The sequence below is a fragment of the Asparagus officinalis genome, chromosome 5 (assembly GCF_001876935.1).
Source record: "Asparagus officinalis chromosome 5, Aspof.V1, whole genome shotgun sequence".
Classification (NCBI taxonomy): Eukaryota; Viridiplantae; Streptophyta; class Magnoliopsida; order Asparagales; family Asparagaceae; genus Asparagus; species Asparagus officinalis.
The window spans coordinates 3,985,314-4,010,245 of NC_033798.1; the positions used below are offsets into that span (position 1 = coordinate 3,985,314).

Genomic DNA, 24,932 nt, shown 5'->3' on the forward strand with positions numbered 1-24,932 from the left:
TTTTATTGTAGTATGAACAATACTTCAGAATAGAGGGCACCTTCTGTTTATTGTTCATTGTTACAGTATTGATTTACTGTAATACAAACAGTGACATTTAGTGTAGCGCGAGCAATGATTCTTGGGTGTTCTCATGTAAGTATAGAAGAGTAGATTGTGTAATATTTTGATATCCCTTCAAGCTGGGGATTGGGATCCTCTCCTAATGAATAGTGGTCCTAATATCTCCTAATAAGGAGATATTAGCCTTTGATTTATCAATCAAAGGTCAATATCTCCTCATGAGCAAAAGTAAGGGGCCCCCTACTTTTGCGCATGAGGAGATTTTGACCTTTGATTGATAAATCAAAGGCCAAAATTTCATTAGGAGATATTAGGAACCTCTTTATTAGGAGAGGATCCCAATCATCAAGGTGGTGCCCAAGTAGCACTGCTGCAGTTAAGGCCTGGCTCACTAGAATAATGCTAATTAGACTTTAACTTTTATATTAAATTTAGTAAGTATGCACTGTTTTCTGCAGAACGGCTATAAGAAATCATGAATCCAGAAGAATCCTACATAGGTTAATTAGCACTTAAATACCCTATAGTTTCCCCTTCTTCGCACTTATATACCCTCACCTGTCTTTTAGCGGCACTTACATACCCTGAAGTAAATAACTATAAATAGCCCTCATATTTAGATAACAATAAACATATTCCATCCCCCCATACCCAACAATGTTTGTTCAATAAGAAAATATCCCATGAATCACAAATCACATATATTGAAAAAGTAACTTTTCAACTCAGCACATTATTTCAACCCATCAATATTCTATCGGCAAAAAAGACAAATTCACATTATAATAAGCAGCACAAAGTAAGGCCAAGAAATCACGACATAATTAATCAACGGAACGTAACCTGGTAAATTCGATGAATGTGATTTTAGAGTATAAAGATAAAGAATGGCAACACCACCTAAAAGCAAAGTGAGAAATGACAAGTTCCACTTTATTCTGGGCATACTACATCAAACTCCAAGCTCCATAATTCAGAACTCATAAGCATATTTGAAAACAGCACATATATTATAAATCGAATTAGCTAAGCGGTAACTTTCTACTCTGGCACGAAACTCCAAACTCATCATCCTCAGGACATCTACTAAGCCTGCAAATAAACAAAGAGACCATTTATCAGTATATCGATGAAAGTCGTTTCAATTGGTGTGGTTGGCTAATGGATAAGCAGTATCGATAAAAGTTGTTTCAATCGTTACGGTTGGCTAATGGATAAGTAGTGAGACCTTGTTAGCGATGTTGTTTGAGAGCCAATCGAGACCCTCGTAGAGCCCTTCTCCAGATGTGGCACATGTACTCTGTATGTACCTGAAAGAACAAATTGGATAAATTGATGATTATGATTATTTTACCATTCTGTCGACAATAGGATCACGATAAAGCAGACAGATAAAAAATGACTAACCAGTGGCGTTGGCGAAGAGAGTGCAGCCCCAGCTTGTCCGTAATTTCAGCTGCATTCATCGCATTAGGAAGATCTTGTTTGTTTGCAAAGACAAGCAAAACAGCATCTCTCAGCTCATCCTGCACAAAGAAAACAAGTTTTATAATCAAAGGGTCCCTCCTGAGGTTGCGCATTCTGAGGAACGCTGATTATATAAGAACAAAGCTCATTTTAAGGAGATCGTGCACTTTATAGAACTGAACAAGGAAGTTAGGGTTACCTCATTTAACATCCTGTGAAGTTCATCTCTCGCCTCAATAGCACGATCTCTGTCATTGCTGTCAACAACGAAAATGAGGCCCTGGGTGTTCTGGAAGTAGTGTCTCCATAATGGACGGATCTGATATACCAGTGAGCCAATGATAAAATTACCGCAAATATCAGAACAAATTTGTATACAAGGAGGAAGGGCAAGGAGGGTTAAAAAGAAGCAAATTTCATCACTTGCCTAGCCCTCCTAAGGTGGAAGGATTGGGAGGGGAGGGATTTGAGTTTTATGTGTGTTCCCAGATGATAGGAGCTATAATGAGGAATAAATATAAACCACCAGCAAGCCAACACTAAAATTATTGTATATGAGAATGTTGATGTTACATATAAGACATGGCATGTAATTTCCAGGGGACAAGAGCTAGAACTAGAAATAACTATGAAAGGTTAGTTGGAAAGGTAAATTGCACATTACCCCCTCCTCTATACCTTTAGTCCCCTCAAATCATTTATTACCACTTACCACCCTCCATTCATGAGAAAAAGGGGTACTACTTGCAACTTTTCTTTTTAAAAATGTCATGTTAGGGGTGTTAAGTGCTAGTACATGACTTGAGGGAGAAAGGTATAGATGAGGGGGCTTATGCGGCAATTTACCCTAGTTACAAAGTAAGGAAAAACTTAGGGGGGATCAGGCGGATGATTGTGAACCATTGTCATTGTATCCTTTTCCATGATAGGCACTTATCCCCACCAGAAATTGCTATATCCAGCAAACAAACGCAATACATGTTTATGACACCTACAAACTTGACAACTGTTATCCACTTGACAATACATATGAGATAAAATCTACTATTTTCTAGATCAGTTTGATAATATTTTAGGTTCTTTATATGAGATTGATGAATGATACGGTAGATATACCTAAGAGTCAAATACACGTACATTCTGAAGATATCGATATAATTCTTTTCAAAAGTCGTTTCCTTCACAGTTTATAGCTATGTCAAACTTAACTAACTTTACAAAAGACTGCAACCTAGAAAGGGACATACAAAGGTCATGCTAGCTGAAGACATAAAGAAGAATCTTGTATTCAACTTTATGATCAAATTGAGAAAATTGGATTTTCTTTGAATTCACTGAAGAAAGCAGATTGGATTCTAATTTCATAAATATGAAGGATGTGCATACCTTGTCCTGACCACCAACATCCCAGACAGTGAAACTGATGTTCTTGTACTCCACTGTCTCTACATTGAATCCTGACAAATACATGAAATCAATCTCAGTAGAAGTTGGAGAATCTTTTTAACAATGAAAACGAATAATAAAGTTGTTTCCCGCACGGAAATCACTTGATCACGTAACACTTCTACATTAAATTTTTATACAAATGTTTTCCTTCAAAAGAATAGTTGGATTTAGAGGTCCTACTCTATGGCAATGGATAGAAAGGGGTAACAAGGATGGTCAATAAAGTAAGACACTTGCAGATACTTTTTTTAGTAATTCGGCTCACCACCCTTAAGGAGAGAAAACAGCGTCCCCTAAAGATTGGGGACACAAAAGTCAACACTCTAAAGACTCCACTATTATAGGTGCTAAAAATAATTCACCACTCGATAGAATCCAACTAGAAGAACTGAATGAGAGTAGAGAGCACAAACCTTTTTAGATTTCCTTAATAATACAATAGCTCATCTCACATATTCTTACTTTGGGATATAGGATGCTTCAAATGCCCCTATGTGTATTGTGTAATAGCAAGACACTTAAGCAGAAACCAAAAATACTCAATGCATTTAGTGTAACTCATTTTCATTTACAGCAAAAAGAAATTTGCAAAGGCACTTAGGTAGCTACATTTAGCTCGATTCATTAATCACATAAAAATGCAACAAACACTTATAAAACCAACATTGTACCACTTGAAAATGCAACAAACACCAAGGAAACCAACATTGTACCATACAGGCCAACAGTGTACATCAAGCTATTCTAGTGCATGCGAAGTTTATTTGCAACACTTATGGGGGAAAACAACAAAGGATAAATGCCAGGGGCTAAAAGTTGAAAAAATGATAACTAAATTTATAGTGGTAAGTACCATCTATATTATCTAGCAGGAGGAAGTAAGTAGCCTTAAAAAACTGACTTGAGAAACAGTCAATGTAGTAATGCATAAATTCGAAGTAAAGACAAAACGTTTAAAGATTACAGTGTCAAGGTTGTTGAAAAAGGCATGCCAAGTCAAAAGGCTATATCTTCATTCTTGAATTAAAAATTTCTTTTCTTTCAAATTATTGTGAAACATATCATTTCCATGTATCATTTCCATGTACAATATAAAAAAAAGTAGCATTACACCATAAAATAATTTTATTTGGTATCTCATATGATGAGAAATTCAGTCCTCCCTCAACCATCGGATAACAAGCCATCAGCTACATTAGCATCATAACCATAAGTTTTGGCTCATCACAAGCTAAGGATCAAGATTCCACAACATTCATGAAGCAATATGTGATTAACATTGGCACGGAATCAAACGAAATTAACCCGGAGGAACTTGAAACTCTGACAGATTACACTCAACTCTCTCACTGAATAAAAACGGCATAGATCATTTTAGAACGTTGGCCTAAATATTGAACTAGACCAGGGCAGTGTATTATCATGATTAACTAAAACAATGTAATCGCACTCCCACTCATCTTATCCTGGAATACGTACCGATAGTAGGGATGGTCGTGACAATTTCTCCCAGCTTCAACTTGTACAGAATGGTAGTCTTACCCGCAGCATCGAGACCCACCATCAGAATCCGCATCTCTTTCTTCGCAAACAGACGGCTGAAAAGCTTACCAAAGGACAGCCCCATCTTCCCTAATCTTTCAATCACATGCAAACAGACTAAAATTATCCGAAATAAAAGATTCAACAATAAAGTTGATTAAACTGATAATTAGACCAATTATTTTCCAAGGATCACAAGTGTAGCATAGCCGATATCTTAACCAAATTAGTCAAATTTTGATTAGATACCCTAATACAAATAAATTGGTATTTAATATAGATTAGATACCCTAATACTATGAAAACTAACTAGATCTAGCCGTACGAAATGAATTCCTAGCCCAATGTGTGAAAAAGTTTTTCTTTTTATATAATTAGAAATCAAGATGCATGAAATCAAGCGAGAAAGTAATCAAATCTTAGATCCCTAATCAATTCGTGGAGAAGAATTTGACGGAAAACCTTGAAAAATATACAGAATTGTACGCTTCTGATCTCGTTCTTGAAGAGAGAATAGGAAACCCTAATTAAGCGATGTAATTATATAATCAAATTTAGATCAACAAATCTAGATCTACAGAGAATGGAGAAAGAAATGACTTACGAATTTGGGGGAAAATAGCGAGAGAGAAGATGCCGTGATCTCCCTGGGGTAATTAAATGAAGGGGTATTTATTTAGTTTATATATACATATACAAGGGTTAATTGCAAACAGACCCCCTTTGCATCAGTCAATTACAAAGGGATCCTATGTAGTTCTACTTGTTGTGAATAGACCATTTATAGTTCTACTTATTGCGAATAGACTCTCTTAGCGTTGCCCAAGTGCGGACACAGCGCCGAATGAACTTTTTTTACTCTCTTAAAAGTAAAATATAAAAAAAAGAGCAATTGAGTGTCTATCCTCGCCCATAGAACTATAATGGGCGTAATTGCCTCCTCAAATATTTTTAATGATTTTAAGAGTAAGAAACATTCATGGGCCTATTCATAATAAGTAAAAACTATATAGAACCTCTTTTGCGATTGACTGATGCTACAGAGAGTTTGTTCGCAATTAACATATTTATGTGTGTGTGTTTGTGGGTAACAATAGAAAATAAATCCTAAATGACAAATTTTCAAAACAAACCTTTTTTAAAACTTATTTTTAAAACATGTTTTAACTTTAATTATCAAAACTGACCTACTTTCAGCCTCAGGGCTGAAATTGGGTCGGTTTTGGTAATTAAAGTTGAAACATGTCGTTTTGGTGGAATATTTTTGCAAAAGGATTGGTTTTGAAATTTTGTCCAAATCCTAAATAGGGCTTTTGCTTCTAGGACTGCCCACTTTTTGTTAAGTTTAAATTAGTCCGCTAAAAGAGGTATATTTTTAACAAGTCCCTCAAATCCCTTTAGTTATATCCTCTCCAGTTTGAATAATTATCTTGACCCCCCTTATAAACTTAGGAACGCTGTTAATCCTTGCCATGTCTAGAGACCTTGGGCGATATCCGACGATTGACTGTCACCACCTCTGGCCATCTCCGATTGTCTATGCCAACCATCCGACTGTCACCACCTCTGGCCATCTCCGATCGTCTATGCCAATCATCGGTCAGTGGTCACCGCCTATGAATATTTGCAGTCGCCATGAAATACTAGCAGGGTCCTTTTTGATATAGATTAAAGACTTGGGGACTCATTGAAATATCAATCGTGTAAGGACCTAGTTAAAATTAAAGAACAATTGAGGGACTGTAAAAGATAATGGAAACAAACATTTCTGAGTATTCTTTGAAAATAATTTCATTCTCGCTCAAACGTTGAAAAGAATCGCTAATCATGACGACAAGTAACGGCTAAGTTAACATTACCCACGCACGCGAGTAATCTATATTCTACGTATAAAAGAGAGCTGTGTATTAAAATCTTTTATTACTCTTTTTTAGTCCTCTCAAATTTGATTAATCTAACTTTACTTTAATTAATTTATTTTTTTGAATTTACTATCTCTTCACGTGCCTCTTAACGTAATAATACTTATTAAGCCAAGTACTTCAAATAGTTTATTTGCCATCTATAATATAGTGCAAGTTGATTTTTACAATAGACTATAGAATTCATGCCAAAAATTTCATAAAACACAAACATCAATGTGAATTTAAGCTTCTGCCAGTTATAACTATTTTACAATTCATTGTGGGGAAACAATATTGTAGCATAGTATCATATTTTGAGAAGATTATGAATAAAATGCTATAAATTATGAATAAAATGCTGCGAATAATTCAAACTTAACATATACTAAGATGAATATGAGCTCAATTTTATTTTATCATAACACAAAACAACTTGTTCATATACAACGCACGTGCATTATACTAATCTATTTAAATACAATTTACACTTAAACCCACTCCTTATACGCAGTGAGAAATGACTGACACAAAAATCCTTCTGAAAAAAATTTTGGATCCTCTTGAGTGCGTCACTGAGCTCAAACTTTATACTTTGCAGTGGTCTGCAAGCTAACGCTGCTGCAGCTTTGAAGCAGTAATAGAACGAGAAATTACATAACACAAGACCAACAATAAAAATATTAGAACAATTTTTCAAAACCGACCGATTTTTTTTTTTTTTTCAAAATCGACCGTTTTTTTTTTATTTATCAAAATCGACCCGGTTTTGTGATTAGCAGGTTAATCATTATCCTAAATAGTCGGGATTGCCAACCCCGACTATTTAGGAGGGTGTTAAACCCTAATTAAAGGGTGATTAGCAGGTTAATCACTATCCTAAATAGTCGGGGTTGCCAACCCCAACTATTTAGGATAGTGATTAGCCTGCTAATCACAAAATCGGGTCGATTTTGATAAATAAAAAAAACAGTCGATTTTGAAAAAAAAAAAATCAGCCGGTTTTTAAAAATTGTTCAAAATATTAAGATCAGGAAAAAGCAATGTCACCTACTGCAGAGTACGTTAATTTAATAGGACAACAAACATTTTCAAATCCACTTAAAGACCAGACCACTTCCATTCTCACTAAAACCATGAAGATATTTTACCCATCACAACAACAAAGCAACTATAACAAATTGGCAAAAAAGAAATTTAATACAATTTACATTTAAACCCGCTCACTCACATATATGTAATGATCAATGATTTATCTAACAAAAAGTAAAATTCTCATGAAATTGAACTAAAACTCTCTACAGGATTGGACTCTTCCAGCATGGAAGCAGCCTGGAAGCAGTCAGCAGCGTCGGCCAATCTTCCCTCGTCTCTATGAATCATTCCTAAGTGATACCAGGCCATTCTGTTTGTGGGTTCGAGCCTTAGAGCATCAGATAAGAATCCTCTACCTACTGGAAGGGATTTCGATCCCATTTTCCATAAAAGGGCGCCGATTGAGACTTTGCAAGGGACATAGTCGAGCTCCATTGATAGGGAATTGTTGTAAGCGAGAAGTGCTTGTTTGATGTCCCCACGAGCTTCGTGTATAACACCTGGTGATCAAAGGGCAAATGTAGGGATTTCAACAGGGATGAAAGAAAAATGTGACTATCACATGTACAACAACTACTACTACTTCTAATACTGCTAAGCCTTTATCCAAATTGTTAGGATCAGCTACATGAATACTAATCTTCGATTCAGTTCTACTTTGGGTCATCTCCTCCATCAAGTTAACTATTAACATATCCTTCTTAAATGCTTCCGGCCAAGTTCTTTTAGGCCTACCTCTATCTCTATTTAGGTCAAGCTCTAGTTCTATGTTTATGAGTATGCGTGTTTTCATAGAATTACAACTCTGAACCCTCATCACAACCTGAACCCTCATTACAACCATGGAGTTTTGATATAGTGGAAGAGACTTTAACCTGGGTTTAAACCCGACTGGCTCCGTGTTTAAAACATCGTACTTTTTAAAAGAAAATGTACCGCTACATGAGTCCCAAGTTTCTGTCTATGAAAAGGACGCTCCCCTTGGGTACAAAATTATAATACTCAATGCTCAACACAACTTCGCACTTTTCACGCAGTGTAGGTAATTTAAGAAATGCGTTTATGTTCCTGTCTCTTCTGTTACTTAGTTTTTTAGGTATATAGTAGGTTCATAGTTTGGCCTTCTCATGTTATCACTGAAACAGTTGTTTGATTATAAGCAAGATGCTAGTTAGATTCACAAGACTTCATTATAAGCAAGATGCTAGTTAGATTCACAAGACTTCATTATAAGCAAGATGCTAGTTAGATTCACAAGACTTCATTATAAGCAAGATGCTAGTTAGATTCACAAGACTAAGGAAAGACAAATAAAAATCGTAAAGTGAAAGTCAAAGGGTACAGTGTGATACATTCAATATTAAAAAAAATTTAAATGTGATGGTGGTACTGCATCAAGGATAAGAATGGAGCAATTACTGAAAATCAAAAGAACAGTTCAAATGAGATGCTCTTCAGACTGAAAAAACATGAGTATACTATTTTCGAACCAAACAGAAAGGATGCTACAAGATAATGAAAGTTGAGTATGTGGTATCGCACTGAAAGATGGGAACACTTGCACGCAGTGCTAACTATAATTCTAACGAAAAAAAAGAAGTCAATCTGGTACGAATCAATTTATCTGGAACCACCAATCTTCCATTTTTCAACTTAAATTTATTTTCTAAAATAACAAGGCTTTCAGTTGCTACAGTCAATTAAAAAATTAACAAAGACATGCACAACTAAGGTATATATCATGTAAGAAGCACTAACGTTAGCCATCAAGGATCGCTTCTGATGCTATATAGATGTGACAATGTAACATGAACGATAAACACTATCGAAAATATTTGGGATTGCTATATTAATCCTTTTCTTCTGTAAGCCTAGTCGAGGGCCAAGAGTCACGACACAACAATCTTAAAACATATTATAAACGTTGAAGGAAATAATTACCATCTTCCATCCAGTAAACTTAAAAGGAAACCATTTAATGAATGAATAAATATGAATAAATAAAACTTGTCCTTTACCTTCAGTATGCTGAGTAGCAGCAGAATATGGCTTCAGCGCCCTAGCTTTATCCAAACATATCTCTGCATCTTTCCAATAAGAAAGGCTGGAGTACAAACTTGCAAGGCCTTGCCAGACTTCAAATTCTCTGAATTTGTCATCATCGACCTAACATAAGAGAAAATGTACATGTAGTAAGCAAATGCCCGCTTATCAAGATATTGGGTGATGGGACTTGCATGAGTCCAGAACATTCTATACTTAGCATCATTCACCTTCCTTAATAGCATGAATATTTCGATAGGAAACAGCAAAAATGACTTTATAAGCATGGCACCAATTCTTAATAGCTATTATTAACTCAACCAAAATTTTGAAGAAGCTTTCTCTAGCAAAGTACAATATTTGGATCAGGAAGTCTAGAGACAGAAAAGATAAGAAATGCTAGTTCTGTCAGGCACAAAGGAACCTTAAATGACTACCAAGATCCAACATAGTGACAGTAAGTAGGGAACTGCTGTAAATAACATACTAGGAAAGAAATGCTCCGATACTTTTGTTACAGCAACAAAATTAGAAACAATGGGAAAACAGAAGAAAAGAAAGAAAAGGAAACAAAAAGAAAGCAGTTGCAAGATACAAAGGATATTGGCGCAAAAGGGAAAGCAATATGGAAGTGTTTACATGAAATACTGACAATGAAAATGTAGGGTAAAAAGCAACTTAGAGTCACAAAAAACCCCATATTTTCAACATTGAACTCCACAGCTAGATTTGATTCAATGAAGAAATGAATTTGACTAAGAGTTCACAATATAGCACTGAATATTAATGGAAACAGCACTTTAGAAATAACTATAGGTAGTAGATCAACTTAATTTAACGGACAACAAACGCTGCAACATAAAGAAAATTGTTCGGAAAAGCTTCGGTGTACAAGGTCATTTCTTTCAGCTCTTTAATGTGTCTTTGGGTGTGAGAGAAGGGAACATTTCTGTGAACTTCCTAGTGGCTGGGACACAAAAGGCTTAAGATTTGCTTTTTTGGATCATGCTTCATATACATAATACCATTCTCTAGTTTACTACACAGGCGCAAGCAAAGTATAAGTGCAGCATTTCTATGAAAGATGATACGTGATAACGTGGTTGCAAGTGTTTGAGAATATAGATATACTAAAGCACGCACAAGAACACAAGCATGTAAGCACGCACAAGTATTTGAATTTGGATTCTCTTTGTACCCAGAAAAACGTAGAAAGTAAAAATAGACTTATTAGTGTGATAGGCTTTCCACCAAAAAGGAAAGAAAGGAATAGTAGATCATACTTTATGCATATCAATTAAATAAAGGTGCACAGAGCACCCGTTTGAATGTTTTTATACAAACATGCTGCTTTGGTGGTCATGTAATTTGTCCAATACAGTTGAAGCTTACGAATTTCAAAAGTGACATGTGACCTTCCCATAAAATTTTGGAAGAGGAAGGTATAATAAGAAGAAACTTTCTAATGAAGGGAGATAGGAAAGATCAATAATCGAACTGATAAAAGTAAAAAGGTGAGATTGGTACTTGTGTATGTGTGCGCGCGCTTGCGCGCGCATGTTTTAGAGTGAGGGTGTACCAGAAATTAATACGAATGACAAAGCCTTTATCCCAAATTTCAGAGATCGGCTACATGAATATGATTCTTATTTCTTCCATTCAGTTCTCTATTAAAAAGTCCTGCATCTCCTTCTTAATTGACTCCAACCAAGTTCTCTTGGGCTTACCTCTCGCACACTTTTACCCCCTTAATTATAATTTTATAACTTCTTCTAATTAGTAATATAGAAGTCATATTTTTCAGATGCATGGAATGAAATACTTTGACAGAGAATTCACAAGTAAATTATGCATGTTGTGATAAATTAACGGTAAGAAAAAAGAACATTGTTTGGCTTCCTAATAGATGCTCAAGATCACAACTCCTTGAATCCTCTCCACTTTGCTACCCTTTTCTACAATCTTTTTATCATAGAGCATTACAAATAAATAAAAAGAATTACAAAATAAAAAACATTCCTGTGGCATAACTAACCAAGTATCACAAGTCACAACATAGCTCCCCTCCTCTAAGGGAAAGGATTCCAACAGACATCATAAGATGATGACATACTTGATTATATCTTATCTGCTTATAACTTTATACTTAGTTTCTATCCTTTACAACTGCATTAACTATGACCCTAGCACTCTCCCAAAGCAAAAGATTCTTAAAACATATGTAAAAAAGCAAACCTGAGGAATACTCCTTTGAGATCCAAAGGTCTTTCTTCTGGCTTGGACAAGAGCAAGCAACAAACGATATGCCTCTACTGCATCCATTGGCGATGACTGGGCAACTTTTAGTTTTGCTTTTATTCTGAGCAATTCTCCCTGCTCCCACTTTGCAGTCTCATCTAAAGCTGCATCGATGACCACTTGGGCCTCTGAATACCGTTGCTGAGCTGACAACACTAAAGCAAGCAGTCTCCAACCTTTCGAAACTGATCCACCTGTCGCATCAATGAACTCTTTAGCACATCGTAGTGCAGCATTTGTATTGCGATTTTCAGCATATTCAAGGCCTAGGTCAAAAATTAGATCTGGATTGTGCCGATCAAGAGTGATTGCCTTGTCTAGCGATTTCAAAGCGTCAGCTTTGAGGCGAGATCTTTCCTGATCTGACGAAGCAGCTTTAGCTTGTTTTCCCAAGCAAAGACCTAAAAGATGGAGAGAGACACTCTTTAGATGCTCATCAGCTGCTTGACAATTTGACAAAGCCCTCCTGGCATACTCCACTCCCTCGGAGGCAAGAAAGCAATCTTCACTACAGATCTTAGCAGCGAGCAGCAATGCCATAATATCATCTGGACTTTCAAGTTTGCTTAGGGATTTCCTCAGCAGATTTAAGGCATCTATGTCCTGTCCAGCTCCACGGTAACAGAGAGCCAAACTGTTCCATCTATCATAACGAGGAAAAGTTCCAGGCAGGAGTTCTTCAAAGTGCCTTGCCAATGTAGAAGTCTGGCCACATAGAGACAATGCAAAGGTTAAATGCTCCATCACTGAAGGATCCCATTGGATCTTACCAAGCTGCCATTTCCTTAACAATATCATGAGAAGTAGGATAGCCTCTTCTAAGTTGTTCTTTGGAACAAAGGCACCATCAGTTTGTGCAGCGAGACTGGGGGAGCCAGCTTCAATGCCACCATGCAACAAAAGCACAGCAAACCTTTTCTGTATCCTTGCACAGCAGTCATTATCTAAATTCCAGTGACTGAGAAGAGCACGTCTGTATGAAGTTAGAGCTTCCTGAAACTTGCCAGCTTGTTTCCAGAGTTCTGGAAGGAATTCTACAGCCTTTGTAACTGTATCCTGTAGCTTACTGTCCGTAGTAGCATCTGGTATGCCATTTTGAAACATCTTCTCCACAGCATCAAGGACACTTTTACATTCTTGAGCGGCCTCTGAAACAACCGTAGCATCAGTTTTTAGTGACTAAAATTTCCTGGTAGCAAGAAAGAACTGATATGCTATATGGCCAGCAAAAAAATTAAACAACAATGTAGAAACAGTATCAAACATCACTAAAGAATATGCTATTAAGGTATAAGATGTAGAGACATTCACCAGTGATCTTGCCAAGTTTCTGAAGAGACACAGCCTTCAAATATATGGCTTCAAGAACAAGGCCAGCAGCATGTTGGGACTGGGAAATAGAAGTTAAAGATTCACTTCGTGACCGGCTCCTCCTTGAAGGAGGCGGCTTTTCAGGAGACGGTTGCAAACGTTGTATAGCAGCCTGGAGGTCTATCCCATCAAATACTCGAAGGGCAGCTTCCACATTACCTCTCTGGTACTCGAGCCTTCCAAGGAGGGCTCTCGCTTCCTGTTACAGTTAATGGAATAAATGTTAAAACAGATTGTAAGTTTCTGGACAGGCTGGCCTCTAAAAAATGAGATAGAGGATCCTTAAAGAAAATACATTGAATATTAAAAGTAAACTGGACAGGAACTGAGAAAAGGCAGATCTAAAACAAATAGAAACATACTATATAATCTTTCCACAACAAGTATCAAATCACAGTTGACACGTAATCAATAATGAAGGCTGTTCACAGATTGAGCATTTAGGCCTCGTTTGGTAGGCGGGAATGGGGTGGAATGGAATGGCATTCTCACTTCCCATTCCTTCATACCAAACAAACCAACTTTTTAGATGTTGGAATGACCATTCCCAGGGAATGATCATTCTCACTTTTTGTGGGAATGGGCATTCCAAATGAGAAGATAGGGAATGGTCATTCCCATTCAAGAGAGAATCAAATCAGTTATTTATTTTTTAATTATACCCCTATTAATCAACTGATTTCCACATTAGTAATTCTGACATCCTTTTCATATGCAATATGCATCAACTGTGGATATCATTCTTTATATTTTTTTGGACCTATGAATGATGCGATAATCTTTTATTTATTTTTCTTTAATTTTTTAAGACTAAGAAATAGTGAGTATTGTTTAAAAAATATAAATAGAACATACACTTGAGAGATAACATGCGCAATAGTATAACATGCACAGAAATTAGTATAACATATTCATAAATAAAATTATTTAGTTATTATCATTAATGTTTATTTTTATCTTATTAAAAATATATGTTGTTGTAAGGACATTATTAGAAAATGTGATTCCATTCTCACTTGTGGACAAGTGATACCAAACATGGGAATGGGAACGAGATTTTCATTCTAGCCTCATTCTACAAAAGTACCCAAACATGAAAATGGGAATGACCATTCCATTCCCACATACAATCCATTTCATTCCTTCTTCCATTCCATTCTCACTTATGTCCATTCCCGCGTACCAAACGAGGCGTTAGTGCCAGATATAAAGCATAAGCATTGTCGCTTATTTCACCTTTAAGAGCAATTTTTCAAAAATCAACTCCAATTGCAAATCATTTAGACCAGTATCAGCAGAACATCTTCCAAAATCACTAGCTATGTGAAATTTCTAGCACTTTCATAGTGTGTGCAGACATAATTTGTATTTACATTTTTACAGAAAAGCAATAACTCCCAGAGCTCATATTAATTGAAATATTCCGTCTCTCTAGATAACCTTTTGTTCTTTTTGTTAAGAAAACCTGTTGTAGAAATAAAGCTCACAACATACTAACTTCCTTAATAAGATTATTCGAATCACAATTACAGCTTTTTGAAAGAATTCGAAGCAGAATTACAGCTTTTTGAAAGCTTTGGTCGTCCATATATCCTAAATACAAAGTACTAACAACTTATGTCGTAAGATGGAAAAGGTATCAGCTAAGATGCCAGCTCATTGGGTTAAACACTCACTCTTGATGAACTTTCCATCTCATTGACCAACTGCGACTCACAATTCAAATTTCACATAAGTGGTACTGTAAACCCTCAACCAGATAAGGACCATGAAAATTTGATCTTGTTTTTCTTTTCTTTTTTTAAACCTTTTCCCTATTTGTCATCAGGGCCTTCTATGCTTAATTTACGTTTCTGTCGGGTTGGAGGTAATATGTTGGACTGATGGAAATCTTTGAGGATATCCATACCTCAACGAGAGTAAATAAACTTGTAGCACCTAATTCTATTCATCATAAGGGATTAGATGTCAGTATTAGACACTGGGGGAAATTGGTATGGGTTCTATTCTTATAATTCCTTTTATCCCCTCTATATGAAGAATCGATATGCTTGAATAAATAGAATTCTATAGAGAAAATGCCAAAGATCTCGAAATTGTCTTTAATTGGTAAATTAAATTCCTAATTAACTTAACATCTAGCGAGTTCTAGGTCTATAATGGTAGATGGCTCATAATTTGTAGGCAGTCTAAACTAGGCAAAAAAATAAAATACAATTCATATGCCTCCTATCTATTAGATTTTTTTAGATCTAAAGTAAGGAAAGCTGAGTGTAGGTGCCATCCTGCCAACTTCTATTTTTTACGTTTCCAACAATGGGACACCCCTATCAGTATCAGGGACCAGCCCACACTTGTATATCCAAATAACGTTCTTAACACGTGAACTATAAAACTTAAGTGAAACCCTCATCAATGAAGTTGCATGGTACTGCAAGAATTTGGAAACTAACGAACTTGACCGTTACAAATCTATTAATGGAAGGAGTATTTTTTATTATATTTAAGTAGAAGAAATAGAAGTGGTTGATACTTTCACATGCAGGCCACCAATTGCTTTCAAAAAATATTTGCAAGATTCAAATTGATTATTCTTTGTTTCTTGAGCTTCTTTTTCTTCCTGACCTCATCAACAGAAGGAAATGCTCATTGGTCAGGTTGATCTTCAACTACTGCTTACGGGCTACTTAGAGAGGGTTCCTATTTATAGATAGATATTTTAGCGAATAAGTTAAAAGTCATTACTCTCTATTATACTTGTCTAGCTACAAACTTAACTTTTTCTGTAACACTTGGTTTGTGGATAACTAAACTCGTGAAATGGACAAACTGATGTAAAGCCGCATACACTTGGGAATAGGACCTGGTGAGGTGTTTGTGACATCACTGACATGAAGATCCATATGACCTTTGTAACATTTGCACTGAATGGTTTATCAACCATTATATTTATACCTCAATAGCTTAGCTAATCCCATCTAAATATTCATTGCTGAGACTCTGATTTGTAGTTTACATCATCATAATTAAAACAATTTGGGCATTTATCACACTGCTGAAAAGAATAAACACATACTAGCAGTATACATGCATTGCAATCTTGGAGAGGTTCTGGAGCATCTCCTTCACTTTGTGACATTAAAATTAAGGACAAACAAAAAAAACTAAAATGAAGGTCTATCTAATACCCAAACCTTCAAAATCAACTCCCAATCCACTCGTAGAAAAATTATATTACAAAGAACAAAAGGAAGAGGAGCAATTAGTGTTCTAGATCTAGGCTATGTTGCAAGATTTTCTCTTTTTGCTTGCATTTAACAAGAAACTTTGCCAACAACCCACCAAGGTAAACCTGGCACCAAATTGATAGCAAACTGTAAAGGGATTTGATCAATTCTTCCGTCAAGCCTTCTAAAATAAATTGCACCACATGGAAGACCTCTTTTGATGGAGAAAGATTCTTGTAATGATTTGCTTTGTATAGATTTTAGAAAACTTGTCGTAGAGGGATTTGGCTAATCCTGTCTCAGAACCTTGTAATCTGAATATACCACAAAAAACCTCAGTTTATTGGACAAATATTTCTTGTAACAGTCGGATGATTTCCTTATATGAAATTTAGAGAGTAGCTATGAATTTTAGAAATAATGGAGATACCATATGTATGTTATTCCCACGCTCGAAGCTTGAATCCTCATTATACTAACAGTGGGATCATTCAGAAACCACTATATTTAACTCTCTACATAAAAGAACACCAATATAGCCACTTGCACGGCCCTTATTTCTGTCATAATGACACAGTTAAACTTCACAAGGTTAAAAAAAGGTAAAAAGAAAGGACCTTTAAGGCGTAATGCACAATTGGAGAAAGAAAGACTGTATTGAATATAAATCATTTATAAAATCTTGAGAACACAAGCGCTCAAAATAAGAACCACATAACGTTGAATGTGGAAAGTGAAATTTCACTAACATAAACAAGCATCAGATAACAACAACTTAGGCTTTCACCTTTCCTCCTCTCCATTATGTAAATCATCACATCGTGGTAATTTGCCTGTGAAGACATAATTTTTACCAGGAAGGACCATAGAGACAGAAGTATTTAATGTTCCAGTGAAGTAGAAGAATAATTCGGCAAAGGAAAACGTAATTTCACTGAAATCTAAAGCTGCAAAAAGTAATAATTTGCTGCAGAGCATGTAAATCGGTGCTAAATTAGGCAATAATGGGTGAAAAGGACAGACTCTTTAGTTCTACTTCTTCTCATCGCATCCTACAATTGTGAAGAAACTAGCACTTTTGTTGACTCCTGGCTCTTCGGAAATGTTCAAAGATATGATTGACTCTTCTACTTCTCTTCAAGTCTTCGAGTGCAATGGGGTAAAGGAGTTTTTTTTTTTTTTTTTTTTTTTTTTTGTTGTGAAGTCAAATGCTCTAAAAATTCAATGTATACATAAGACTCGCTATGGCTCTCGTTGCATGCCGGTCCTATTGTCGTAGTCGAAATGTACGTGTGAATGTGGGGGCCCACCCACCACCACGTGAATGAACGCGTGAAAGGTGAATGAACGTGTGAAAGGCTAAGGCGGTTTCGTTTCCGCTGCGTGGAGGCCCACCCGAGATCGTTCGTGGTTATAAATGCAGACCGCACGAATTGCCTAGGTGGGGTAAAGGAGTTTTTTTTTTTTTTTTTTTTTTTTTTGACTTCACAATAGGTGAGAGTTGATACTCAAAAGATCGGTAACGACGATATTCTAGATGGCGAATGAGTACCACTAAGTGTATACTGCGGAGGATCCACTAATGCCACCTAAGAAAGTCCCAAAGTTTATCTTAATTCTAGACTAATCTTAGTTGTATGGGTTATTAAAAGTTTGTGTTGCCAGAAAAGAATCAAGTTCATTGATTTGTTAGCTCTTATTATTAGATGATGGTTGCTACTATAATTCAGATTTGTTAAATTTTTGTTATCAAATGACTTATTCAGGTAATTTTGATTTGATTTGGTTTAATTATTGCATTCTGGTTGTAAATAAGAGTGTGTGAGAACTTCAGAGTTAGAGATGATGTGTAAAAGTTGACTTTTTTTACTTGAAAATTTAATTTTTTTTTCTTTCTTTGTGAGTACGATTTATTTCATATTTCTACTCGAACATGTTCACCATCGATGAACAATAACAATCCATGAATGAGACAGCAGAGATGTCATTTAACCTACTACTGAAAAGGGATATCAAACATGACAATGCTCATGAGCACACACTCATGAACATGATTGAACATGAACGGATCATATGTACATTAATGAACATCTAAACTACATCCATGCATAGAATAAGCTTTAAAACTAAATAATGTAAGCAAGATGTTTCCCATCCCTAGGTAGCATAATGCATGAAATCTTTTATGGATAATATTTATGTAAGACAAGTGAAAAGTGGACAGAATTGGAAGTTCCAACACAAGTGTCTCATGAGTGAATACGCATGCATGTCCATGCTACGGGGATGGACATACCAAGCTTTAGTGCGAGGAAGTTAACGAAACATCTACTCTTTAAGATGGGGATATGATGTGACAGTATCTAGTAAATCTTCCTTCACATTTCCTAAATTGCTAATCCATGCTCATATTGACTATCCGCTCACAACTTAATGAATCCGCATGCATCTCCAGCTGACCAACAGAATTTAAAATGTAACTATTAAAGATAGAAAAGATAGATCGCGTATCCTCGTAAATTATAACATGTGAATGAAAAAAAGATTATGATTATTGATAGCAAATTAAGCAAGCAGTAAACATCTGTATATATGCGTAATTAGCTCGCCAAGCAAAGAAAATATATATTCCCCTAGCTTCCTAACCGCTGATCAATCTCTAACTCAACATACTTATTCTCACAAGCCACATTCGATCTACAACCAAAATCTGCCCAATAAATAAGCCCCAATTAGGTCAATGGCGCAAGAATCCATTCACATTGAATCCTGTATTTCCGAGCTTAGTTAGCTCCTCAAGCCACATTCATTGAAAACCCCCTGTAGTAATAAGCTACAAATTTGAGGTTTCCAACCTCCCACTGCGGCGAAAACGTTCGCGATTTCATCAAGAATCTAGAAACAATCGAGGGAATCGAGAGAAGAGTAGCAGACCTCGAAATTGAGGGCGAGGCCCTCTCGAAGCGAGGACTCGGCCTCTTGGATGTCGCCCTCATCGAGCTTGGCCTCGACCTCGGAGGCCTTCATCGAGAGCCCGTTGATCGAGAGGACCTTCTCGCCGACGGCAGCATCCGCTTCGATCCCCATTGCTTCCTCCTCCTGCGATCATCCGATCTTCGAGAGGATCGATCTGTGGCGGAGTCTTTCCTTCTTTTTTTAAGCTGGGGTTCGATCGAGGGGGGGTGACGGGACTCGAGGAGGGTGGTGACCGGAACGCGCGAGATCCGTGGGTCGTGGAGGGAGAGAAATTAATGCTTGGCAACGGGTCGGATCCTTCAACGCATGTGGTGTTGATTCAACGAATTTAATCGTCGAATTTAATCGTGGGTCCCCGTTGAGTCAGTGACTGTCAGTCGTATGAATTACGATTTACGAGAGATACGCCCGTTGAGAATTATTTCGTGGGGTTAAAAATTATTAAAATACGTCAATTATGTTGAAATCTAAGTGACATTTTGTGAAAATCTAAAAGACAAAATGTATGTGGACATTACTTTGTATGTGGACTATTAATTTCATGTCCTTTTGTATTCCATCATGTATCTATAAATTGTACGATGTATGGAAATGGATGAATATGAATAAGAGATTACAATTTCTCTTCTTCTCTTGTCTCTTGTCTCTTGTTTCATTTCTTTAGTATATTACAACACGTTATCAGCACGAGTGGCTCTAGCCTGTTCGTGATTATCGGTTCGTAGTAATAGATTTTTTAGGTGTACATCTTCTGCAAGGTAATAATACATTCGGCCTTTGTTTATTTACATAGTATATATCAAGCCTTCCGTCGAATAATTATGATTATGTCCAGTATGATATGCAATTCTTTGGTTTAATATGTCATTAAATCATTTTGTGCTTACTTGAGGTAACTAACTGGTTGTATAACTGCAAATGTTTTTTTAGTATGAGTTATGATATTGTATCTTTAGTATGATTTCAAGTTGATGTACGTTTTGGGTTAATTTAACCTAAGATATATTTTCCGTATGCATCACTAGTTTTATCAGTGAAGTAGACATGTAATCTATTTTTTAAAGAAAATAGATTTACCAGCTATGTATTCCTCGTTGGGCATTCTCATAACTGGTCTTGTAGAAGGAAATGCATACAGATTGTATGTTAATTGATTCGAATTATGTTCTATCCTATATGTTAATGTTAGTAAGGTGATCTGTACTTGATGCAGAAGTCATTCTATTAAATTCCCTTCTTACGTGATCTATATTTTTTTTTATAGTTCCCCAAATATGTACTTGTCTGCAGGCTTCTTTCTATGTATGTCACCTAGATCTGTTGATTGATTACACTTTATTTAGAACTTAGAATATATTTATCTGATTTTATCTGGAAACAGTTATACACTACTTTTTAGAATTCACTTATAGCATGAGCTATATTTTAGGATGGCCTGGTTAATTTATTATATTTTAGGATGAGCTATATTTTAGGCTTCTTACTATTGTATTCCCATATGCTGCTTAGCCTGATGTTTCCTCCAATATTCAAGTATAATTGGTTATCCTCCATGATATTTACATTTGACCTTGTTTTTATGTATGAAATCAAACTCATATGAAAGATCTAATCACGGTCTCCTATAATCAATGAATGCATGACTTTGTATATAAACACACAGGTTTAAGTAATATGCAAAGAACACTAAAGGTACGCAATATGCGTTAAAAAATCACTAATCTGTGCATCGTATGGGCTAAATCGTAGTTGTTATTAAACTAGGGCATTTTTGGTATTAGGTCTACCCAATTATGGATGTTGAATACAGTAACTTGTAACTTGATATTGTTAATTATGCCTCAAATTTTTTTATCATTTTATACCACTATGGTTATTAAGTATATCAATTATCATAAGGAAGTTCTGTCACACTTGCCCTCAGCATTCAAGCCACAATGTAAATCTCCGTGTAAAATAATTTCCTACAGTTGTTGAAGAAATAGAAGATAGGTTTGATTTCTTCACACAGCAGAAACACGTTAATGCTAGTTTCTCATTTACAATGATGTTAAGGTATAATGGAGAACAGGTGCTTGGTAATTAGCAACAAAAGAATGTGCTCATGATCAAACTGCATGGAACAAGCCTATAATTTTCTAGATGGCAGAGCTCTTCTTTCATTACAGTTCCCCCATTTTTTTTTTGACTATCTGGATAAGAACATGCTGCAGACATAAGCACATAAAGTGCATATAAACTATTTACTATATGTTGATTTTATGCAGTCTGGTTTAATACAATTTACAAATGCACACCTTCTGTTGATTGATCACTTGTCCTAGCTAATTAGAACAGAGGCATGCACTGTGGCTCCTTTATTTATTCACTTCTGTTTGTATGCACATCTTGTATAGTGTAATATTTTATAAATTTGGTGGATTGATATATCTTCTTTTGATAATTATAGCATTTCTGAAAAATGTCTGACATATCCAAAAGGGCATTTGCTGAGCTTGCCGTTGATGGCAGCAACTACTTGACTTGGGCCTTGGATGTTGAAATCTACCTAGATTCTTGTGATTTAAGCAGCACTATTGATCCAGCTTCTCAGAGCACCTCTGCCCAGAAGGCAAAGGCATTGATTTGTCTTCGTCATCATCTCAACAAAGACCTGAAAAATGAGCACCTTACTGAAAAAGATCCTGCTATTCTCTGGCAATCCCTGAAGGATCGCTTTGACCAACAGACGACTATTATGCTTCCGCAAGCACGGTATGATTGGTTGAACTTGCGATTTCAGGATTTTAAATCTGTAACTGAATACAATTCAACTCTCCACTGCATTGTCTCACAGCTGAAGCTCTGTAAGCAGAACATTACAGAGGATGAATTGATTGAAAAGACCCTCTCTACATTCCATGCAAGTAATCTTATACTCCAGCAGCAGTACAGGACCAAAAACTATTCAAAACACTCTGAATTGATCTCTGCGTTACTAGTTGCAGAGAAACACAACCAACTTCTGATGCGCAACCATAATTCTAGACCAGTTGGTTCGCAAGCTGTGCCTGAAGCACATGCCACAAATCAGAGTAATACTCATGGACGTGGACATGGTAGAGGTCGTGGACGTGGTCGCGGGTCTTATCGTGGTGGTAGAGGTCGTGGTCGTCGCAATGCTTATGGTCTTCAGGACCGTGGTAAGGGTCAGAACAAGGATAGATCTCCTTCAAACAAGCCTAACTCTCATCAACAGGTTGCTAATAACAAGCAAGCTTGCTATCGGTGTGGATGTGAGGACCACTGGTCTCGCACATGTCGTACACCGAAACATTTGGTTGAGGCCTATCAGAGAATGATGAAGGACTCAAAGGGGAAGTCAAAACATGGTGAAAAACATCATGCCAGTTTGCCTGAAGCAAACATGGCCCTAAAAAGATGACAATTATGATGATAACCTGAATCTGGACGATGATGACTTATTGAAGATGGAGCTTGATGATTTTGGTGACCAGGAGTGATCATGTTATTTATCACTATCTATGCATGTTTTATTAGTCTATTTCATTTTTCAGACATGTTCTAGTTACTTTTGTTAAGATAATTTGGAATTTTTCGAGACTTATTTTGCATGTTTTTGTAAGACAATTTCAAGTTTGTATGGGTTTTGTTTAAATGATTATTCCCCTTTATCTAATACGTGGTTGTGGAGAAGTTTCCATCTTTCTCCTCAGGGTTGTACTATACATATATCCGACCTAAAATACACCATGTTGCGATGAATTTAAGATTTAGGGACCCAAATTCTTTTAAACTCTGGCATGAGCGATTGGGTCATCTTGGGCAAAATATGATCCGTCGGATTTTCTTAAATTAAATGGGGCATTCAAACCAAATCCGACCAACTGCATATCACAATTTTCCCCCTTTATTTAATACGTGGTGTAGAAGCAAAACATTTCTCATCTGCGTATTATTTATTTGCAGTCCATGTTTTTATATCACCACCATAGCGTACCTCTATGGGACCTCGGTGAAGGTACATACATTATTTATGAAACTCCGTCAATAATTTAGTACCTATGGCCCATGTTAGGGGATCAATTTACAATTTAGTACGCTGACTGCATTATTATTGAAGATCAATTCTCGACATTAGGGGGAGATTTATATATAGAAAGACAGTCACTCCCATAACCTCCAGAAGAGGTTCATCCTGAAGATGGAATCTCCAGTAAATTGCACGTGCACTTGATAATCACAATACTGGAGATGCGGAACGGCCAAATCCAATTGTTAAGGGAAATGACAAGGATTTGGTTAACATAAAATAAGAATTAAAGTGGCCACGAATTTGTGAAAAAGGAGAAATATATAATATAAATATAAAAGTTGTCGACAACATAATTGCCTCTATAGTTGCTCTTACTATCTCCGAAAATAATCCGGATCTAGAACCTAAGTCGGTAGTAGAGTGCTTGAAGCACTCGGACTAGGTGAGATGGAAAGTAGCAATTGAGGCTGAGCTGAACTCGCTAAAGTATTTTGAACCTGTAGTTCATATATCCCTGCAGGATATATATATATATATGGGTCTTCGTAAGAAAAATAAATAAGAATTATAAGGTGGTGAGATATAAAGCGAGATTCATAGCTCAATGGGTTCACGCAGAGACCCGACATCGATTTAGATGTAAAATATTCTCCTATTAGTGATTATATTACGTTCCGCAAGTTAATACATATGGCAGATATATGCAGTATATGTACGTCATGACTACATTTTTATATGAGTCATTAGACGCTAATATTTTTATATGAAAGTCCCTGATGGACTTAAAATTCTTGAATTAAGAGAAAACAAGAATCGTAACATGTATAACATTAAATTATAAAGGTCGTTATACGACTGAATATAACCAACTGAGTAAGTTCCTCCTGAAGAGGAGATATGCAAGTAATGATGTCTGCCCTTGTGTATTTATAAAGAAATTCGAAAATGACTTCTGTATTATATCAGTCTATATTGATGATATAAATATTATTGGAACGCACAAGGAGCTTACAGAAGCTAGCTCATGCCTAAAGACGGAGTTTGAAATAAAAAACTTGGGAAAAACCAAGTTTTGTCTCGGCCTGCAGATCGAGCATTTTCCCAGAAGGAATTTTTCTACACCAGTCAACCTACGTGAAAAAGGTTTTTAGAAAGATTTTTCACTAAGCACATCAATGGTTGTCCGGTCCCTCGAAGTGGATAAAGACTCATTTAAACCCAAAGAAGATAATAAAGAAATGTTAGGGCCAGAAGTTCCCTATCTGAGCACCATTGGAGCACTTCTTTATCTCGCAAATTGCACCAAGCCTGATATTGCATTTGCAGTGAACTTGCTAGCAAGGTATAGTGCTTATCCTATAAGGAAGCAATGAAATGGTGTTAAACATTTCCTTCGCTATCTTCAAGGTACAAAAGATATTGGACTATTCTATAAAAGAAACCAAGATATGACATTGGTGGGCT

General features: G+C 36.2%; 3 protein-coding genes across 4 annotated transcripts; 1 reads left to right on the plus strand and 2 right to left on the minus strand.

Annotated features, from left to right (window-relative positions):
* On the minus strand, positions 864 to 5,209 carry LOC109843846 (ADP-ribosylation factor 1). Of its 2 annotated transcripts, none has more exons than XM_020412808.1 (7): positions 5,126 to 5,209; positions 4,459 to 4,616; positions 2,917 to 2,987; positions 1,730 to 1,849; positions 1,471 to 1,589; positions 1,292 to 1,373; positions 864 to 1,155 (listed from the first exon to the last, which is right to left on the minus strand). In XM_020412808.1, the coding sequence occupies exons 2-7, from the start codon at positions 4,604 to 4,606 to the stop codon at positions 1,150 to 1,152; spliced, it is 546 nt and encodes a 181-aa protein (XP_020268397.1). In that variant the 5' UTR covers positions 4,607 to 4,616; positions 5,126 to 5,209; the 3' UTR covers positions 864 to 1,149. The 2 variants fall into 2 exon arrangements, with proteins under 2 accessions (XP_020268397.1, XP_020268398.1); XM_020412809.1 differs by having other exon boundaries at positions 903 to 1,155; positions 4,459 to 4,611.
* LOC109842731 (protein NPG1) lies at positions 7,519 to 19,685 on the minus strand. Its single transcript, XM_020411600.1, has 5 exons — positions 19,391 to 19,685; positions 13,170 to 13,428; positions 11,796 to 13,006; positions 9,536 to 9,683; positions 7,519 to 8,017 (listed from the first exon to the last, which is right to left on the minus strand). Exons 1-5 carry the CDS (start codon positions 19,541 to 19,543, stop codon positions 7,698 to 7,700), a joined length of 2,091 nt encoding a protein of 696 aa, XP_020267189.1. The 5' UTR covers positions 19,544 to 19,685; the 3' UTR covers positions 7,519 to 7,697.
* On the plus strand, positions 21,894 to 22,856 carry LOC109840085. The gene has a single exon (XM_020408592.1). The coding sequence runs from the start codon at positions 21,894 to 21,896 to the stop codon at positions 22,854 to 22,856; it is 963 nt and encodes a 320-aa protein (XP_020264181.1).